The sequence below is a fragment of the Microchirus variegatus genome (genome assembly GCF_963457635.1).
Source record: "Microchirus variegatus genome assembly, chromosome: 12".
Classification (NCBI taxonomy): domain Eukaryota; kingdom Metazoa; phylum Chordata; class Actinopteri; order Pleuronectiformes; family Soleidae; genus Microchirus; species Microchirus variegatus.
In genome coordinates, this window is record NC_139813.1 from 6,917,858 (window position 1) to 6,940,414 (window position 22,557).

At 39.4% G+C, this 22,557-nt stretch overlaps 2 protein-coding genes across 2 annotated transcripts; both read right to left on the reverse strand.

Moving 5' to 3' along the window:
- Positions 1-6,003: 6,003 nt before the first annotated feature.
- On the reverse strand, positions 6,004-7,005 carry LOC310934697 (trace amine-associated receptor 1-like; the record flags this gene model as incomplete). Its single annotated transcript, XM_083898491.1, has 1 exon — positions 6,004-7,005. One exon carries the CDS (start codon positions 7,003-7,005, stop codon positions 6,004-6,006), a length of 1,002 nt encoding a protein of 333 aa, XP_083754617.1.
- Positions 7,006-12,073: 5,068 nt separating this feature from the next.
- On the reverse strand, positions 12,074-20,626 carry LOC310934698 (uncharacterized protein; the record flags this gene model as incomplete). The annotated part of the gene is made up of 7 exons (XM_083898492.1): positions 12,074-13,092; positions 16,060-16,230; positions 16,344-16,905; positions 17,087-17,169; positions 17,459-17,475; positions 17,675-17,803; positions 19,632-20,626. The coding sequence occupies 7 exons, from the start codon at positions 20,624-20,626 to the stop codon at positions 12,074-12,076; spliced, it is 2,976 nt and encodes a 991-aa protein (XP_083754618.1).
- Positions 20,627-22,557: the final 1,931 nt, after the last annotated feature.

Here is a 22,557-nt window from a genome sequence, read left to right on the forward strand (position 1 = left end):
CTTAAATCAAGAACAGGAAGACTAATTTTAAGTATTTTGTCACAAACAAAGACATTATGGCACGTAAGACATCAGTCTTTAAATTTTGACCAGTTTTGTCTTGTTTTTTAGAACAGTAGTTTAAAGGAACATTACAGTCTGAAAGTGAATATAGATTTGCAGGCTAATTTTAAGTATTCTTGCCAAGCAAAACTGCCTTAATCCGTCAGCAGATTATTTTTCCTTTAAAAAATTCACATCAATCTAAGAATATTTGGCTTAATAATTGTGACCGTGATCTTGGACCTGCTTGCTTCCAAGTTATGTTAACTCCCCACATCAATGGCCATCAAAGGCCATACAGAAAATCAGCAATTCATGACAATACATCAAGTCAGCAATAGACCAGAAACTCTCCGCAAATAAAAACACTGATTTTCACTATGGATTTCAGTATGGGATCGTTACTGTAGCTATATTCAGTCCGGATTCCGAGTACACCACAGCATTGAGTGACTGACTAGAAGAATGTGTGGGATTACTGGTGCTCACCAGGGTCTGTAGGTTTCAACAAGTCAAATTTAAGACTTTTTAAGACCATAATGAATACAATTTAAGACCCATTTGGCAAAAAAGTACAAAAGACATGAAGGAAATTTAGAGCCACAAATCGTTGAACTTGCACTTACCCATCTATGAGCAATCCGGCTTAGCTGTGGACTTTAGTTAAGTTTTCTCCGCTGCTATGCTAAGCTGTAACGCACCGCGGCGCACACACAGCACACCAGCTTGTGGTGCTCGATAAATTCTCACCGGGCAGCACAGGTGGCCTACTTTAGTTCCGTGTTGTAGTTATGTGACACAAAAATCTAAACATTTCAAAGCTAGACTGAAGTTTATGCATGCACGCTTTCAAAATTGTATTTAAGACTTTTTAGGAGATTTTTAAGAGAATTTAAGACATTTTGAGACCTTAAATTCAAATTATTGGATTAAAGACTTTTTAAGACCCCGCGGATACCCTGGCTTACAAAATAGGGTGTACTTTGTCTCAGTTGGTAATTATGAGTCTGAGCGAAGGGTTAGAAAACATCTACAAGCTGTCTCTAGCTCAGCTTATAACATATTACAATCTCTTATCACACCCATGCAGATGACACACAACTTTATATTTCCAGAGTTTGCTTCTTTGGTGTAGATCAGAGTTTGGTTGCACATTCACACCTCCCCAAATGAACTGGACTTTCCGAGCAAACCAACTAGAATTTGAATTAGAAGGGCTGGTGTGAATATAAAATTGAATTCTTAAATAAGCATCTTTGTTATCGTATCGCGAATCACACTTTTAGCTCTCATGATTGTAATGACTAGTTTAATTTTAATATTGATTTGATTTGCTATTATTATGAGTCATGTCATTTTAATCTAATTAAATTTCGATTACAGTTATTTTAATGTCTTTCTTTTATTCTATGGTTTTCTTAATGTAATTAAATGCACTTGTAAAGCACTTTGAGTTGCCCTGTGTATGAGTAGTGCTATGCAAATAAGCCTAACTTGCCTTTAAACTTCAGTTTCCAGTTGGAAGTTTCATTAACTGCAAGAAAAAGTAGGAAACTTGAATTTTCATTTAAAAGTTTCACACATTCTGTCTGAGAGCTTTCATCATATTAACATAGTGTTTAAAGTCCAACCTTGTCAATTTGTTTATTGTGTTGTGTAATGATATTATGTAACCTGGCATCACTCCCATTAAAGGTGTGAATCCTTTGGTCCCTTGGCTTTTCGGCTTGTACACATGAGCTCTAGTTCTTCCTATGGTGCTTTGTCGACACAACCTTTCTTATGCGGCACCAGATAATTATGTCATGTTTATTACTGAAATGTTTTGAGCAGAGTTACAAGGTAAAACAAAACAAAAACAGCTGATTAACAGCAATGATGACATGATGGGGACAGAGACGTAACTTTGAAAAAGTCAAACTTCTCCCAGGCATTTCTCGCCAACTGAATTATTATATTTTAAAGTATCACGTAATAAAGACATTTCAAATGCCTTTCAGAAATTGCCCAGTTATATAATATATAATATTTCAGTTGGATAAGGTTCACCTACATAACAGTTGGGGTTGTTGGATTGTACTGTCATTGAGTTAATTTTACTTTTGAAAAAGTATCCAAAAGGTTATCACAATTATATTCTAAACTAAACTATATTCTAAACTGTCCAAGAAATCTCTGTCTAGAAGAAAACTGGCTGCCACTCAATTTAAACACTGTACTTCACCTTAAAAATATCTCATGTCTTTACCAGGTGTAAAAGAAACCATAAATAAATGGATTCTGCATTGAATTTGATAATGTGGGCCAGTTAAGTGTCGACTACTTTGTGGCTGTACAACATTTTACTCTTGTTCCAAATGTTGTGCAATGACAGTTCGTGAGAGATTTGTAAAGACAGGGATATGAAAGGAAATGTAAGGCTGTGGCTCTGATAATAATTTGTTCTGGGTGTCGTGCAAAGAAAGCTACATTTGCAGCTTTTCCTGTGCCCACTGGTTGTATGATGGTGTAACTGTCAACTGGAACTCCTTAGGAAAAATTGGACATTTGAAGGTGAAGTAAGTAGTTTATAGTGACATCTAGAGGAGAGGCTGAAATTTAAAACAACAAACTGCTCCTCTGCTCACCCCCTCCCTTCCCTGAGCGCTACGGTATCCTTAGCCGGTCCAATGTCGTCCTTGTCGTCTTTCTCCGTGTCAGCAGATGAGGTTCGTGAGGCGAGGGAGAGGGCGAGCTACCGCGGCCGTAGCAGACGAAGCGGAGAGAGTGCAACCGCTTGTGCAACCGCTTGTGCAACCGCTTGTGCAACCGCTTGTGCAACCGCGGCCCGCGACCATGTTATTTTACATGCCTTTTTGAAACACTACAAAAAAAAGAAACAAAAACTATTATACAGCGACTAGACAATGCAGGAGCACATAATATGTATAAAAAAGTGGATTTTGGGTTTATATAAACCCATAAATACTACACAGTGTCCCTTTAAGACTTGAGTTACAGCAACTTCAAGTTCAAGATAAAATGTACCATGTTGCTACAATCTTTGTTGGACAAATCAGAAAGATTGTCAGGAACCGTTCACTTTTTCTGTTTTTATTTTTAAAACATCAAAACACAACTTTCTGCTACCTTCAGACATTAGACTTGTTTTTAGTGCAACCTTCACAGTTTGTTCAAAGTCTGATGCAATATTATGTAACCTGGCAACTGCTCCCATTAAAGGTGTGAAGTCTTCGGTCCCTTGGCTGCTCGGATGGTAAGCATGAACTCTCGTTCTCGTTCTTCCTAAGGTGTTTTGTATACACAACCTTTCCTATTTGGCACCAGGTAATTGTGTCATGTCTATTTCTGAAATGTTTTCAACAAAGTTGCAAGCTGAAGTTAAGCAATAACAAGCAATGATGACATGACAAGGCAAAATATTTCGGAAAAGTTACACTTCTGCCAGGCAGTTCCTGACAGTCAGCCATTATACATCACATACACAAAGTATGTGCTGCGTTACAAAGTGACACTGTTATATTCAGAGGGTTTAATATTTAAGTTTATTTTTGAGCTTTTTGTCCATTCTCACTGCCCGTAGAATTGGGGTGAATTCCAATTCCTTGCTTAACCCTCAATCTAAACCCTCAATCTCAAAAATGCGCACTCCCGCTAGTGCAAGTGCTGTCCCAATTCTCAGAAAAATTAAGTTGAGGGGCAAGTTTAAGGGCTGTATCGCCCTCAATATTGAGAATTTCCGAGACCACCCTTGGGAGCAAGGGCTACCCAGAATGCTTTGCGTGTTTTGATATAGCAAAGATGGCGACGAAAGCAGCGAAATGAGTACGCTACAAATTAAGTATTTCCTTTGTAAATAGAGATATAAAAATTATGAAAACCATTGTATTATCTTAGTTTAGGTCCATATTATGGATTACTGACGTCATTGTTGTGTAACATTTATTTTTATTTCACAATCTTTTGTCAATAGTCGGCCGGTGCAGACAAGTGATCGTTTGCTATGGTTTACTTTTCAATAAGCCGTGGTGTGTGGTAACTGTCAGCTTAATATGTCTGTGGTTGTGGTATTTGTATGAGTATCATCTTATAACTAACTGACAACCTAATAACTTGACTGACAAACAGATCGTAATAAATAATCCTGACGTAAATGTGTTCTTCTTCTTCTTCTTTTTTGGAGTTGACAGACTGGACGCAGCTTTCGCGTTATTCTGCCCCCCACAGTCTGAAGACGTATCTGCATTTAAGGGGTGTCCCATTTCTAAGTGACAAAATAACCCTCAACACTTGGTTTTGTGATTAAGGGTTGAGCTTGAGGGTTAAGATAGGAATTGGAATTGGCCCTTGATGTGCGTTACGCGGGAGACGCTGTGTTGCGTTCAATGTACGCTGTCTATTCTACAGGTAGATCACTGTGAATGTTGCTCCTATAAATGATATTGTATTTTGTGTAGAATGTTGTTTAACCCTGTAAGACCGAAATTAAGAAAAAACAAAAAAAATAAAAATTATTTGACCTTTCAGATGTTGTTGTAGGAGGCATTTGATGCAGAAATCAATTTTTTTTTGAAAAAAATAAAATGTTCATATACGTTTTTAGAGAATTGTTGTAATTTTGCAACCTTGGGCTTTGGTGGGAGCAACATTTCTGTGTTTGTACTCACTTTGTCAACAACTAAGGGTTCATTTGCAGGGTGATTGCTTAGCCCCATTAACATATAACATTAGAAATAATCACACATTAGTCATATTTTTATGAAATCATTTATTAAAAATAAACAGGATAAAACTCCAGCTTTTTCTAGCAACTTCTTCATTCCTTTTTTTCTTTTCATGACAAACTTTCATTAGTTAGTGAAATTCCTAAAAACCCTGAAAAGCAAAGGCGAACATCACACTTGCTGCACGGTGTATCCTTTATTGCAGTGTTGGAGACAGGTTTGCAATCCGATTGACCTGCTGCTATCCCTTTATCCTATGTAATTATTTCATCTGGGCTAGTAACTTCAACAACTGTTTAAGCATTTTTATTGACTCCTCATCTCAGACCTGTATCATTTACCACATTTCACTCTTCTGTGGGGTTGTTGCATTACATAGGCCCAAAAAGATCACTCTGTGATCATAGGGGAGTTGGGCTGGTGCCTCAACTATAAGGGGGCTGATGTGGGCTAATTTTATTATTATTATTATTATTTTAAAGTGTTAATTCACTCAGATTCTCTTTTTTTTTACTCAACCTGCATCCCCAGAACATTTCCTTAAACATGGCCTTCACTTTGGCACTCAAACCTATAAAAGTCTGCCTACGTGGCTCACAGTGCAACTGTCTATGTAGATGTGATATGACATCACGTAACATGACGTAAAATGTATTGGTTGTGCAACAAAGCATAACAATGTGTGTGAATATTCAACTGACAGAAATAAAATAAATATGACACACATTACACAAATCCATTCCGCACAATAAAATCCAACACAATATCTAACCAAAAAGATAGAAACTTGATGTTTTACTTTTTCAAGCTTTTTCAAAACTCCACAGAGACAAATACAATTTATTAGTCCCATTCATTCCATAGTTTAACCCTATATATTATACTTTATGTCTCACAACGTGATACAAACATGAATATAACTGGGACGGCTTTTATTTATTTATATTTTTACTCAATAAAGGTGTTCACAATGATTGTAAACAAAAAATGTCTCAGCTCTAAAGTGTGATAAAGCCCCATATCTTTAACAATGTTCTCTTTGCTTTATGTGCTTTACACCACGTTCATTTTTATGTATATACTATATGTTAATATACAAGCATATTATACTGCATCAAAACTGCATTCATTAAATGCTTTCTTCATTTTCCCCAGTACATTGTGATGATTAGTGTTTTACCCACAATGGCATCGTATATTCCAAATGTTATTTTCATTTTCAATTTATTAAAAAGCATCAAAACAAGTTGGAGTCAACAAAATCACCTTTAAATATTTTTCCAGAGACAATAATTCTGAATGCTGATCTAAACCAGCTGTAAAAGAAAGCATAAATCAGTGGATTCAGCATGGAGTTGGACAATGTGAGCCAGTTGAGCGTCTCAATCAGCGGGATGGGCGGGGGATAATAGGCCAAAGGCTGAAAGACGATGCACAGAAAGTAAGGAGTCATACATAAAAGGAAAACCCCCATGACTGTAGCAAGAGTTTTTGTGGCCTTCTTCTCCATCTTACTCACAGCTGCTCCAGAACCTGAGCTCTGAAACGTTGTGTTCTGGATGCTTTTCAACTGTTGCTGAGCAACAAGGAAAATCTTAAAGTAGATAGCGAGCATGATAATCGCTGGCACGTAGAAGGAGAAAACTGGTCCCATTGTATTTGCCATCACAACATCAACAGAGCACGTTTCCTCACATGTTCCTTGGCTGAATCCTGCAAATATTATACAGATTCCTATTAAAGCAGAGATGCCCCAGGTCACCAGGATCATAACTGCTGTTACACGGATGTTTATTACAACTTTATAAGTCAGCGGCTGACACACTGCATAATATCGGTCAATGGAAATGCAACACAAGTTTAGAATAGAAGCAGTGCACAGTGATACGTCAAAACTGTCGCGGATTTGGCACATAAAATCCGCGTGAAACAGACATGAGGTGACAGTGAACGCCATGCTGAGAGGAAAGACGAGGACGCCAACAAGCAGGTCGGCCACAGCCAGGGAGAGGATGAGGTAGTTAGTAGGACTGTGCAGCTGTTTGAAGTAAATGATGGATATGATAACGAGTAGGTTTCCACATATTGTGGCGACAGATAACAAACCAAGGAATATATACACCAAAACACATGTCAGGGAAGGCTCACTTGCAAAAACATAGCTTGTATTAGTTGATTCATAGCAGGGATGTAGGTCATCAACAGCGAAAATGCTGTTGAGTGGCAGCTCTGCGTCCATGCTTCTTTATGTCTGTAATGATAAACGATATTAGGAACATTCCACAATATAAAAAATCAGTTCAAATAGAGGCTTACAGATTTACATTCAGTTGTTTCCCATTCGTACCTACTAACACCTTAACATAGTCCCCGCAATGACAGTGTTGTGTGTCCTTAGTCTGGATGCAAGTGTTAGGAAACTTGAGGCTTGGTACTGTATTTATAAACCCTTGTCTCATTAAGTTTACATACAGTCTGCTGTGTGTGCCTATTGTACATCTTATTTGCATGAAAAACGTGTGTTCCTGTTTGTCTACTTATCTATAGTAGGTTATGAGGACCGATTTTTCGTGTAAGCCTGTGTTTGAGGGGACATTTTGAACTTGTGAGGACATCTTGGAGGGTCCTCACAACTTTAAAGGGCTTTAACTGATTGAGATTTAACCCTTGGTTTTAGAATTAGGCAGGGTTTCTCAATCCCACTGCCCTGCATGTTTTACATGTTTCCCTGCTTCCAAGACACCTGATTCCAACAAACTATGTAGAAGCCTGATAACAACTATATTATTTTAATTAGGTGTTGAATAAAGGGTTAGGGTTGGGAATTCAGTTGTGATGCTTAAGGTTAGGGTAAGAGGCTACATAATGCATTATGCCTGCCATGCCACTAACCTACCTTATCAGAACCTGTAGGCCTCACTGGCACTAAAACCTGGCCATAGTGAGGCACAACATCATGTCCCAACAAGAATATCTGAGCATAAACAGTATGTTTCGATGCACTGCAAGATTATTTTCAAGATAATTATTGGATCACAAATTTAATACTGAGGAATGTTTGCTTTGCTGTAACTTTGACTGTTTTTCCATCTTGCATTGTGCAATTGCCTGTTCATTCGTATTTGGATTGATTTTTTGACACATTTCTCTGATATTGCAGATGCAGTAGATGTTTTCACCACTGCCCAGTAAGCAGCATACTTCCATATTCATCACGTGACACAAATAATCAGTTAAGAAACAATCAGGTTAACTGGCAAAAGAGTTCGGGTTCGGGTCAAGCTATATTGTGTCCTCCAGCTTCTGATGGCTCACGTTTCCGAGAATATTACAGATCTGATCCTACTTGCAGATGTAAGTTTTCTGTCATCTCTTTCACACCACTGCATATGCAAGCAACAACATTTCGCTCATTCTCATTCATTTATTCATGACATCTCTCTTACACCTTGTATTTGTTCTATCATTCTTTGTGTGTTGTTTTGTTCTGTTTCTGAAACTATATGAACTATTGACACACATAAGACACACTTATGAACAATTAACACCTTGCAAATGGTGCAATCCGACGTGAGCGAGTATTTAGGGAACGCGTGGATTTACTTGCAAACGGATGATAATTGGCTCATAAGCCGATTTCGGTCAGGAGTGAGCCAGTCAACCCTGAGCCGAGCCATGCCAGCTGTGTGGGACGGCATCATCCGAATGTCATCCAGGTTCGTCAAACTCCCATACAATGCTGTTAAACAGGCCAATATTAAAGTGCAATTTTCAGCCGGATAGCCGGTTTCCCTAATGTAATCGCAGTTATTGACTGCACACACATTGCTATAAAAGCGCCGTCACAGAATTTGTTTACGTTAATAGGAAAACATTTTCATTTCATCAATGTTCAAATCATATATGATGCGCAAACGCAGCTAACATCGTGTAAGGTGGTCTGGTTCAGCGCACGACTCAGTCATTATGACTAACAGCATGGGAACAGGCTGGAGGCTGGCACAGTGAGGGATGGGTGGCTTCTGGGTGAGTAAATAGTTTATAATAGTTTATTTTAATTGTCCCGTATGTAAACCAGCGCGATGCACATTTGGGCACGTGCGCATTCACATATCATGTTTTTTTGCTTTTATTTATTTTCTGCTGGTGAAATTAGAGTTACAGAGCTTTCTAACAAGCCCCTGATCGTCTCCCTGTGTTCAGTATTCATGTCAGTAAAAGCGGGTGTAAAGTTGGAAATGTCAGCCGCGGCGCACTTCTGCATTCGTTAATAGTGATAAAATAATACAAAAATTGAACACGAGTCAAAGTGTTCTGCTGCTTTCTTTATAATCTGTGTGTGCGTGTGGGGGGGGGGGGGTTTGTCATATTTATCCCTGCTAACAGGGCACCAAACAAAATCTTCCTGCGCGTTTTCATTCATTCACTAGAATCTCTTGCTCAGACTGTGTGAAATTCCGTAACTTTCCTTTATTCAGTGGGTTATTTGATCAAAGAGGTGAATCTCAGGACCTATTTAAATTGATTTGCATATGTAAATGGGGCGTGGACAGGGAGGAGTTTGGCACCTCTGCATTAATGATGGGATCGGCAGTTCATTTGAGTGTACTGAATCACTTGAATCAGTTCATCAAAATGATTCGTTCAAAAGATTCGTTCACCGATCGTTCAGTTCTAAGCAGGAGCCCAGTGCCCCTCTACGTGACTCACCTCCTCCCTGGGTCATAGAGTGAGTGAGTGACAGCGCGGACGAGATTCATGTCCTCACCGTCAGTTCGTACAAATCACTCCTGACCGACACAACACTACTCTGCATGTGCGCTCAATTCCACGTTGATTTGGGATGTACAAAGGGAACGTGCTTGGATCCATGCGTATTGCGTACGCACACTTTGATACATCTTAACTTATTTGTGCGTACGACAGTTTCTGGGTTTTGGCGTATGGCAAGATTTAGTAGGAAATCCATGCAAGTCTTTGTACATGAGGCCCCTGGTGTCTTGGAGTGAGCCGTAACTCTCCCGCCGATGTTCTTGGACTTCCACACTAACAGTACCATATATGTTCGTAATACTGTTTTCAACATGCAATTTGTTCAGCATGTGAAGTTTTTACATGTCATCTTTACATTCAAAAAGTAAGATGGGGTTTATCATTTATTCGTTTAACATGCAATTGTTCTGCATGTGAAGTTTTGTCATGTCATCTTTACATTCAAATAAAAGTAAAGTGCAATAAGAAGCTGCTTTTTCTCTTACATTTTAATCACAGGATTGAAAAATCAGTAGGTTAATTTTATTATGGTTTGCCTTCTGTGCTTGTGGCCAGGTTCAAACAGAGATTTAGTGAAACCTGAAGTCAGTGACATGTAACATGTATGTTTTTCTTAACAAAAGTGCCTTTTTTTTTTAAATAGATTATTGAAATGTATGAATAATACAAACTTAATAGACATTTCATTGTAAAATACAGTGAAAGTAATTTTAAATATCAGTTTATACTGAATTTTTCATTTAAATTCAATTCAATTCATGTTAATTGAGTAACAGTAAACATATGTTAATTTTACGGTAACATGATGGCAACCCAGCTGCCAGTTCTTTACTGTTTTTTCACAGGAAAATTTCTAACAGCGAACCATTTTTGAGATCTGGGTTAGGGTTATTGGACTAGCTTTTAGATACACACCTATTGCAGAATGCCAGCATCACACAAGTACATCTGACATGTCAACATAGAGCCATTGACAAAAAAATCAGAAATGAAACATAAATTACAATCTAAAATGTGTTCACTTTATTTAACAACAGTGTTCTCACTAAAAACATGTTTATATGTGTTAAATGTTAAATGGGAAACTTTAGACATTGTTCTCACAGCAAATTGTGAAGTCACACTGTTGTGACATTGTATTTCTTGATGCACACTGTGTTGAGTGACAATTATTTCACAAGCCAACTCTTCCTATGTCCATCATGGTAGTATGACTGTTTCTTTCTGTTATACGGCCTCAGAGCTTCATGTTCATGCATATTGATGTTCATGGTGTTCATACAGCCTTGGATCTCCTCTTCGGCCTTTGACATTACTTGTGTAACCTCTTAAAAACTCGTCTCAAATGTTATTTCCCCCTTTGCTTTATTACTGTACAGCACTTTGGTTAAAAAAAAACTTGGATTGGATTTTCAGTCTTGCAAGTTTATGTCTTCATATATTTGCAAAATGCAATTAGATTTGTCAGTGAAAACACTGGACATGTTTTCTTTGTACTTTTATCTGATAAAGAATGGTTTACATCATTCAAAAAATTGCAGAACTTCGTTTTTGAAACTTTTAAAAATTTGTTTCAGGCGATACTTCTTAATTGTTTTTTATTTAACAAATATATTTACATTTATCAGTGAAAATACAGAAAACATATTATTTGTCCTATTTTCTATTCAACAGAGGATCTAAATGACAGGTTTTTAGCTTTTATTACATCATTTGAATTTGTCTTTTGTGGAAATGGAGTGATTTGCCTCAGTCAGAGCAACATCGGTAGGATTTTCATCTTGTAGCTCTATTTCACTGCCATTAAGATGAGGACTGATGAGAGTAACCAGGAGGGCACGTCAATAAGTCCTTAACTGACATCACCACATTGACACAGTGAAGGAACACAGCTGTGCAACAATGAGCAACTTTTATACCACACTCTCTAACCCCAGCACAGTGGTGACCGCGGCCCGGGCTCACATAGAGCGAGGGAAAAAAAAAACATGGACTTGTCCACTTGGGCCACGTTAAGCCCTAGTAATCAGTAGCCTACATCATTCAAAAAAACACCATGTTAAGATAAAGCTGAGACACAGAGAACATGGGGGAAAACAATGTCAAAGAGTCACAGAAGATCCACAGAAGTAAAACAAAAAAAAATATATGTTTACTGAATTAGTAAGTAATTAGTAAACAGATTTTTTTTTTTTACTTTTTCACTGCGTAAAACTAAAGCTATTGTTGTAAATGCAATACGATTAATTCAGTTAACAGTATATCCTTAATTATATTGCTGAAATGCAAATGTTCCTTACATATTCATTAATCATTGTCCACAATTGAAAATGTTATGATTTCATTGAATTTCATTGAATTTTAAGTGGATTATTGCACATGTTCTTCCTGGTCAAAAATGACAACAGCAGTAATTGAATGAAAATATTATGTCCATCCATTACACACAGACACTCAAAACCCCCAAAATCCCCACCAACCTGTTGTATAAAGTTTTTTTTTTTTTTGCAAGAGATCAGTTAGAATACACCGTGTTAAAAAAGTTTGGAGTTGGCAAAATCACCTTGGAATATCTTCCCAGAGATGATCATTCTGAAGGCTGATCTGAACCAGGCATAAAAGAAAGCATAGATAAATGGATTCAGCATTGAGTTGGACAGTGTGAGCCAGTTGAGAGTCTCAATCACAGCAATAGGTGTCGCATCGAATGTTAAAGGCTGAAAGATGATACAGAGAAAGTAAGGAGTCCAACACAGAAGAAACACCCCCATAACAGTGGCCAGAGTCTTTGTGGCCTTCCTTTCCATCTTACTGACTGTTGCTCCAGACGTTGTCCTCTGACAGGCTGCATTCCGGATGCTGTGTGCTTGTTTCTGTGCAACAAGGAAAATCTTCAGGTAGATACAGAGCATTATAATGACAGGGATATAAAAGGAGAAAATACATGCCAGAGTGGTCGATATTAGAGCATCAACTAAACAACTGTCTTCACATTTCCCCTGATTAAAACCTGCGACTATGATGCCGATTCCGATCAGAGCAGCAAGTCCCCAGCTGAGCAGGATCATGCCTGCGATAACATGATTATTTATTTTGCTTTTATACGTGAGAGGCTGACACACTGCGTGGTACCGGTCTATAGAAATGCAACACAGGTTCAATATCGAGGCGGTGCTCAGCGTCACATCGAAGCAGCCTCGCACTTTACAGAACAAACCCTCGTGATACCAACATGAGGTCACGGTGAACGCCATGCTGAAAGGAAAGACCAGAACTCCGACGAGCAGGTCGGCCACAGCCAGAGAGAGGATGAGGTAGTTTGTCGGCGTGTGCAGCTGTTTGAAGTAAATGATGGAAATGATGACAAGGAGGTTTCCGCATATGGTGACAACACACAACAGACCAAGAAATGCGTAAAGTAATACACATATTACTGAAGGATTGCTCGTAAATATGTATCTTCCGTTATCTGATACGTAGCACAGTATGTCGTCAACATCTGCGGTCCCGTTCACAGCAAATTCTGGTTCCATGTGTCCAGATTCTTGCAATTCTGTTTCATATCAATAATCAATTACATTGAGAAATTTTTTTTTTTTTTTAAAACAAATAAAAAAACATTTATGTTGACTTAATATAGAATATCGAAATAAATGTAAAATACAGGAAAGAAACAAAGGTTAAAACAACAACTCAGATCGGGCTGCATGCATCAGTTTGACTAACAGCCTGTGATCTGCAATGAGCTGGACATATGCACATAAATAATGACTCCCCACCTCCTACCATGATCAGTGATTTCTCCTGACCAATCACATTACGTATAATACATTATGTCTGTATGTGTGCACACTAACTGAACTAGTAGATCAGGTTTGTTTTTTGAAGCGTTGCTGTATAATTGTAAGGATTTAAGTGACACAAACTTATAAAACAAGGCCACGACAGAGCAGCAATATATCCCCATAAAAAAATATATATATTTTACTGTGTTTAGATTTTGGTGTGGGATAATTAGCTGTGATTAAACTTATGTTTCTCTATCTGCAAGAAAAAACAAGAAACCTGAAGTATCACTAGTATCACAGTATGTTAGATCTTTCATCATACTAGCATGGTATTTTCGCTCTGACTGTGTTATTGTTGGCTAAAAACACACATATTCTCTCTTGACTTTGGTGCAGGAGACATTAAAGTTTTCCTACACTTTAGTTTCTTGACAGAAAGGTCATTTAATGGTGAGTTAAAGTGGAAAAAATGATTTCAGAAGGTGTAGATTTTATTTGTTCATAAGCAGGGATTTGTATGGGTTGTTTTTTTTTTTATTTTAGTTCTGAGAAAAGTAGAGCTAAATAAGGGATTGTTGGCTGACTCACAGACACGTTATACGTGCACACGCTCTCCATCACCGAAAAATCTCTCCCACCTGACAACACAGGCAGCTAGGAACCAAAAGCGGTGTAAATAAAATTTACATTAAAATAATCACCCATATTATTTGTATGCGCAAATATATCAGTTTACGAGTCAAGGTATTGGATATTGAATATGTTCTATATAATATGCAATGCACAGAACTATTATATTTAATAGCCTAAAAGAAGATATAATAATAAAATTCATTTGTAATTATGTGCAACTGAAAAAGGACATCATAAATGAGTATAAATACAAAATGATATATGCCGTAACCAAGGTTACAGTGCTCAAGCAAGTGGTAAGTTCTGATGCCTGAAAATTTGTCTATTTTCCTCTAAGCAATGTCATTTTCAAAATTCGCATCATTTGCCATTGAAGACGACCTGAAACTAGTAATTGACCATTAATTCTCAGGAAACTGTTTACTGATGTTATAAATCAAGTGAAAAGTCTTCGCCCTGGTGGCTACTTAATATATTTTTACTCCTGGGTAGGCCTCCTATGGCTGACCTTGTAGCACACGTGTGTCAAACTCAAGGCCCGGGGGCCAGATGTGGCCCGCCACATCATTTTATGTGGCCCGCGAGGTCTATGCTACTTTCAGGCGTGTGTTGACCATAAACTACATTTGCCACAATACATGGCGATTTTGGTACCCGTGAAGTGACGGCATTCCACCACTAGATTGCAGTGTATCATTGTATATGCATCATGCTACCAATTAAATTGATAGAAGATAGAAGGCAGTTCCAAGAAAGATGGGAAGGCGAATACATGTTTGTGCTTCAAGGAGAAAAACCGGTATGTCTTTCGTGTTATGAGGCGGTGTCGTGGTCAAAGACTACAATCTACGTCAGCATTTAGACACCAAACAAGGAGCCAAGTATGCCAAAGTTAGCCTTCAAGAAAAACAACAAATTGTCAAAGAATAAAAAGGCAAACTGCGATAGCAGCAGAATGTGTTCACAAAAGCCATAACCAAAAACGATGCGGCAGTGAAAGCTATAGCTTTATTATGGCTGAACAAATCACCCGTGCTCCAAAGTCTTTCTGAGGGCGCGTTTACATGTAGTTACTTTTATTCTGTTTTACAGTTACATCTGGCCCTTTGAGGGCATCTATTCATCTATTATGCTGTGGCCCTCAATGAAAATGAGTTTGACACCCCTGTTGTAGACATCTGTAAAAAGTATTTTGCATTTAAGACCTTCCTTGATCCTTGTCTAAAGGGCTGTAGCACATCTGTGCCAGAGATGACATCATTGCAACCTGTAACTACGATGGACAGGTTTGAGCAGATTTGTCTTTACAAGCATCACAGATCATGTGGTTGTGAAGAGAGTAGATGACCTTGTATGGAGTGAAGTTCGAGTTCAAGGAGTTTGAGGAGTTCAGTGGTTAAATGGCTCGATGCAGGTACAAAATACAGAGGCCCCCAGCAGCAGTTTAGTTATTTAAAGATGCAATTTGTTTATTTATTTGTTATATCCTGTGGTATTTGTTCTGGTCTCATAAATGGTATCAACATTTATAAACAAATATGTATTTTATTATTCTTTTACCACTTTATCCTCCACATGAGGGAGGTGTGCTGGTGCCAATCCCAGCTGACAGGGTGAAAGGTGGGATCTGTGGGTTCCTGGGATCGGTGACTGGCGACATCACAGGGCCACAACCATTTAATCTCACACTCACACCTCCTTTTAGATCCTTTATGGCAGGGCCACTTTGATTAATGTTATTGTTATATTCAAGAGATTATAGGTCACCGATGTGTCAGCTTAACACATACAGAAAATGTAAATTTACGTACATAGAGTTCATAATTTACACTGTGCTTAGACTTAAAGACTTAAAGCGGACCTAAACCGGAAGTTCAGATTAACGTTATTTTTTAGTGTGTATCTGCATCCTTACGCTGTGTTTTATTGTAATCTCAGCGAGAGCTTAGCGAGATCTCTGGAAAAAACCCGGTCCGGTTACGTAAACACCGGTTCTCTGAAGCAGCAGATCGTCCTGCTCCGGGCACTAGTCCAGGCACATCCGGTTGCGTACATTGAACCGCAAAAGAAGAATAACGGCCGTTGTGGAGGTGTTTCACGAGCGACAGTGTCTTCTGACTCGTACTTGGCAGACGGGAGACCCACCAAGGGAAAGAAGTGGACCATCTTCGAGAAACGATCGACGAGCGTGAGAACCGTTGTGTTGCCCCTGGAGGAGGGCAGACCAGTGACGAAGTCCAGTGAGATGTCACTCCATGGTCGGCTGGGCACTGGAAGAGGTTGAGGGAGTCCCTGTTGGTGCCTTGTTGACATCTTGTTGCAGGCACAGACCGGACAGGCCGCCACGTACTCCTGATTGCATTAAGCGGACTGTAATCGTTACAGGGACGCAGAGAGCCGTCATTTTTGTCAACAAAAAAGAATCCTGCCCCTGCTGGTGACGAGGAAGGTCGAATGAGCCCTGAGTGAAGTGATTGATCGATGTAGTCTTTCATAGCCTGGCGTTCGGGAATTGAGAGCGAATACATTCTCCCCTTGGGAAACGTAGCACCTGGTACGAGGTCGATCGGGCAGTCGTAGGGTCTGTGGGGTGGCAGTGTAGTCGTTCTCTCTTTACTAAACACTTTCCCCAGATGGTGATAGCGTGTGGGAACATTATGTAGGTGTAACTTGGGTGGAGGATAACCCGCGTCACTTGACTCGGATGGAGTCGAAGAAATAGTTACTTTATTTAAATAAGAGTTAATTTCATGTTCTTCCTCCCAAGAGCGAACTCTCCCCGAGCGCCAGTCTATTGTGGGGTTGTGCTTTATTAACCATGGGTAACCTAGAACGACAGCGTGAGATGGTGAGTGATATACATGGAAGTTAATGAGTCCATGATGTCCTTGGCTACAGGCTCTGTTGTGTGGGTGATCTGGAAAAAGCTTGGTTCCGTCTAACGCCTTTGCGGTTACAGGTGAAGGTAAGGGAAAAGTTTTAATGTTCATAGCTTGAGTGAGTGCTGAGTCTATTAAATTTTCGTCGGCACCAGAGTCAATAAGAGCTCCCAAACTTTGGCATATCTTCCCTCGTGACAAGCTTATCTGTGCGAGTGTGCGTGGGATAGTGCTTGATTGTTTATGCCAGCTTTGCAGTGTTGTGGATGCTGCGAGCCTGTCTCTTTGCTACTATAAAAATCTTCAGGTAGATGCAGAGCATTACAATCACTTGGAGGCAACATGCTCCCAGTAATAGGCCCAATAATGTTTACAATATGTCAATTAAACAGCTGTCCCTACATTGTTCACTGTTTAACCCGGCAGTCGTGACACCAATTCCAATCAGCACAAAAGCACCCCAGCTCAACAGCTCGCAACAGTACGATGGTTTATTTTAGTTCTGTAGGTCAGAGGTCGTGAAGAGAGCGAGCCTGCAGCGCCATCAACCCCACCACCCTCACCCTAGCTGCCGCATACACCCTCTTCTGAGACAAAGCAAATGATCAATGACTTGTACCACTGGAGCTGTGAGGGCTTGGAGACAAATCAGAAATGTCAATTACGGGGGTTGCTTGACCTGTTCGCAGACATCTTTAACCCTTGCCACCAGCCTGCAGCAGCCGAGATTGGGATCTGCACCTGCCTCTGGTCCTTTGAGCATACCTGACGTCAGTCCAAGAGTCCGCCAAGTGCATCCCAGCAGCTCTCATGTTTGGACGTGAGCACCACACACCTGTGGACTTGGTGTTTGGACCTTCTCCCAAAACAGAGGAGGGAGGCGAACCCAGCTTTGACTACCTCTAACAGTGACTCATCAGCTTGGGAGAAAGGCCCTTTTCCTCTCTGGGCTGTAGACCCACACCTACAGCCCAGAGAGGAAAAGGGCCTTTCTCCCAAGCTGATGAGTCACTGGGTCGGACCATGTACTGTCAAGACTCTCGGACATTGTGTATCGGGTCCGGTTGATCAAAAGGAATGGAGTGGTGGTTCTCCACCGGGACAGACTGGCACCTTACCGCCGCTTGGACCCAGCTAAGTGTGAGTCCAGGGCTGAGGACGAGCCCCAGGAATCCACCCAACCACCAGAGCATTTAAGCATCTAGCCAGAGATGGCTAGGAGACAGCTAACAAGCTAGTTGGGGGCTATGTTGCATGTGGGAGGTGGAGCTTCCATGCATGTCTTAAGTTTGTTAAGCATTAAACTTTGTTATAAAATGACTATAATATGTTTGTTCAGGCATGGTGCAGTAATCATTGTTGTACTGTTTTCATACTAGTTTAGCTAGTTTACTGCTACTTTTGTGTTAGTGTGTATAGCACCATGAGTTAGAGTGTTCATTGAATGTAGCGTCTGGCTTAACATGTGAGTGTCAAAATAAAAGGCACTTCCTGTTCAAAACTAATTTCATCTACTCATTATTGCCTACTGCAACTAAAGCGTGCCACAATACATATGTGTGTGAATTGTGGGATATATTAGGCTGCCAGTGATACAGCTGTTGGATCCTTTATGGCAGAGAGTCTTTTTATCATTATTATCATTATTATTAAAAAATTATGAATAATATTATTATGTATTATTATTATATTCAAGAGATCACAGGTTTCTTTCACATCTGTGCTGGCTTCACTTTGCACACAGATAATTTCACATCTGTGCCAGCGGAGAGAGCTTTGTCTGCCGCAGGATTTTTTCTTTTTTTTTTTGTTGTTGTTGTTGTGGAAGAACGATGTTGAATAAACATTTTATATTTGCTAAAGTCTCTCATTTTTATTATTTTTACTTTGATGGTCAATATTGGACATTATAGCCATGTTTTTTAGCCTAAAATTAAGTAGTACACTAATATTTTCCACCCTCCACATTGCTGCAGTTGCTGCTGCTGTTAAGAAAAAAAAAAAAAAAAAAAAAAAAAAAAGACTGACAATTTGACGAATTCGACACGTGAGCCTTGACAATCAACTCTCAAAATGATGTGTCGTTCACATTCCTGGTTCATAAATATACACTTGTTAAACTGTGCTTCAGAAGGACTTGCATCTTTTTTTAAGTAGTAGATTTAATAATTAGTTTTTGAACCACAGTTCTATTCATATTAACACACAGAAAGACAAGCTCCCACCCAGACCTGTTGGACTAAAAGGCAGGAGACTATCAAGCGGAGCTATTGTAAATGTCTGCATCTATACGTAAACAGTACCAAGTTACTGTTACTGATCTTCAAGTTATACATTAATCCAATCCAAGGCCAAGAAGAAGAGATTATTAAGGTGAAATTAGAAAATATGTTCCTGCATTTCAGTATTTTTTGTATGTTTTTCCTCAAAGTTTCACTATTATAACATAAGACATTGATGCCATTAAACATCTCTTTAATGAACGATTGTGTTAAAATTGTTTGAAGGCATCTTAAACCGCATAATTTGTTAAACTTTTATATCACTTGCTATTGTATTTCCTAACATAATGTGCAAATAAACAAACAACAATTTTGCAGTGTTGGCTCATAATCAACACTTCAATTCAGAATCCCTTAGTGTTTTATACAGTTTATAATTCTATACACATAAGGTATGTCATATTCTTTGTGTCAGGGTTACATAGGTGTTTTCTTAGTACGTTTCTCCATCACATTTTGTTACAAAACATCAGTTTCAAGAAGTCTCATTGTGGTCAAACAGGTCAAAACAATTTGGAGTTGGCAAAATCCCCTTGAAATAGTTTCCCAGAGATGATCATTCTGATGGCTGATCTGAACCAGCTGTAAAAGAAAGCATAAATAAATGGATTCAGCATTGAATTTGACAGTGTGAGCCAGTTAAGTGTCTCAATCACAGGGACAGGGACTGCATTTTTTGCAACAGGCAGGAAGGTGATGCAAAGAAAAAAAGGCAACCAACACAGGAGAAAAACTCCCAAGACTATAGCCAGAGTCTTTGTGGCCTTTCTCTCCATCTTACTGACTGTTGCTCCAGACTTTGTGCTCTGGCTGATCGTGTTGTGGATGCTGCGAGCCTGTCTCTGTGCAACTATGAAAATCTTCAGGTAGATGCAGAGCATCACAATTACTGGGAGGTAAAATGACAAAATCGGCCCAATAGTGTTTGCCATGAGAACATCGATTAAACATCTGTCCTCACATTCATCACTGTTTAACCCAGCGATTATGACGCCAATTCCAATCAGTGCAGAAACACCCCAGCTCAGCAGGATCATGATCGCAACAGTACGATGGTTAATTTTAGTTCTGTAGGTCAGAGGTCGGCACACTGCGTAGTATCTGTCGATAGAAATGCAGCACAAGTTCAGAATGGAGCACGTGCTCAGTGATATATCACAACTGCCCCGCGCTTTGCAAAATAAGTCTTCGTGATACACACACGAACTGAGGGAGAAAGCCATGCTGAAAGGAAAGACAACAATCCCGACAAGCAGGTCGGCCACAGCCAGAGAGAGGATGAGGGAGTTTGTAGTCGTGTGCAGCTGTTTGAAGTAAATGATAGAGATTATCACAAGGAGGTTTCCACATATTGTAATGACTGACAGTGAAACAAGGAAGATATATAATAATACACATATAACAGAAGGCGTTCTTGTCAACACATAATTCAAGTTCTCTATTACATAGCAGGGATGTATGTCAGCCACAACTTGCGTCCTGTTGGCAGCCACGTCTGCATCCATGTGTTTGGATTTTTCAGTATCAGCAAATTATGGAAAAGTAAAGGAATCAGTTCAATTTGTCGTCCAAAATCTTTTTTTGTGTCTGTGTATGTGACATTGTATTTGTTCATGTCATACCCAAGAATGCTCCTCTGTTTTTGATCCCATGTGCATGAGTTATTATTAGCTTCCGTTGCAAATTGTCATCCAATCAGAAAGGAGAAACTGATTGTGCAACACGAATGCAAAGGTAGCCAATGACACTATGTGTGTGGGTGTTTTAAGCCACACCCACACGGAAACGGTTATCATTTTGAAAAAAGTTTCCTGTAGATATGACATCGTTTCAGGAAATGTCTCTTTCCACACATGTCTCTTTTTACATGTGATTATTCACTTCAATAAAGCTTTCAAAAATTAAAAAACATGGCCATTTGGTTTGAGAAATATTGGTAATTTCCTGCTGTCAGTATGGAACATGTACTGCAAAGGATGCACCTGTTGGATCCTTTATGGCAGGGCCTTTTTATTATTAGGGGCCTCACACACACAGATCTTGAATTTGACCCCCTAAACGTGCGTGAAAATGTGCATGCACTGGCGAAAATTTGTATAAATCAATGTACTTGTGAAAAACCAACGCAAAATGGCTCAGTAGCGCCCCCACAGGCCAGGTCCCTATGGAGCGGGCAGAAATTTAGTTGCGCTGGCTTTATATTGCCCGGCCCGAGACGAACAAAAAATCCTCTTGACACCATGACCTCAATTCAACAAGAAGTCAGCCATCTTGGATTTGGCTTATTTCTTGGCATTTCGCAAGTTTCGTAACTGAGCTTGCTAGTCTTAGGGCGTTTATCCTAGAAACACGAAAAACACGTCAAATTGTACTAGACCCATCCAAGATCAAATGTTATGAGAATGTTTCCCCGATTTAAAAGGGCGTGGCCACGGCAGCCATCGAAACTTTGGCGAATTTTGAGGGCTCCATACATTGACCGATCGACATGAAACTTCACAGGTGACACGAGACGCCATCACTGAACATGTCTACGAATGCAAATTCGAATGTCGGCCATCTTGGATGCGTTCTTCTCCCGCGCAAAAACTTGTATGTATCTCCTCTAATAGTTTTGCAGAACGTGTGTCTTGATCAGGAATAGCCTGTGACTGTTTCTAAGCGTTTCGAGTAACCATGGCAACACAAATCGTGAAAAACTACACAAATTCTAAACCTCTTTTTCTAGAGAACAAGGTACTTCAGGAAACAGGGAGCTGTCAGAAGTAGAAAGAATCTTACAAAGAATTGTGGAAGGCGAGTTCAATCTTTGGCTTCATTAGGTTTCAGTAATCCATTAATATTATTATAATATTAATTAAACTATTGGAGTGAATAATGCAGTAGTGAAAATATTGGGGTAGAAGCTCTGGGCTTCAGGGCCCCATGAGCCTGGGCCAGTTGAATGACCCATCCTTGGCTATTGACCTTGAAAAGGGTGTTTGATTAGAATCAAAGAATACAATTCAAACCACAGGTCAACTGTTGACAGTCAGAATCCACACTATGGCATTGTTAAAGGTGACGTGATCACTTAATGATTGTGTAGACTAATGTGTATTTGAACTTTGGAAACATGAGAAACACAGTCAATAATGAGCAATTAAAGGAACATTCATCCAAATGCTCTTGTGTCTCCGTAATTATGTCTCCAGTTAGATGATGACAGCCTTCAATTAAAGGTGTGAATGTATGGTGTGGGTTTTGGTCCCAACAGCTACACACATACACACACGCAAGCAAATGATCTCACCTCTTCTGCCCTTGGGCCATTCTGTTTTCCAGCAATAACAATACAAAACAAATTGTTGTCCCCTTAGTGATCTGAAAAAATGACATAATATGCCCACAGAGTCTAATTTAATGAGCAACAAACAAGGACAAACTTTTCAAAAGG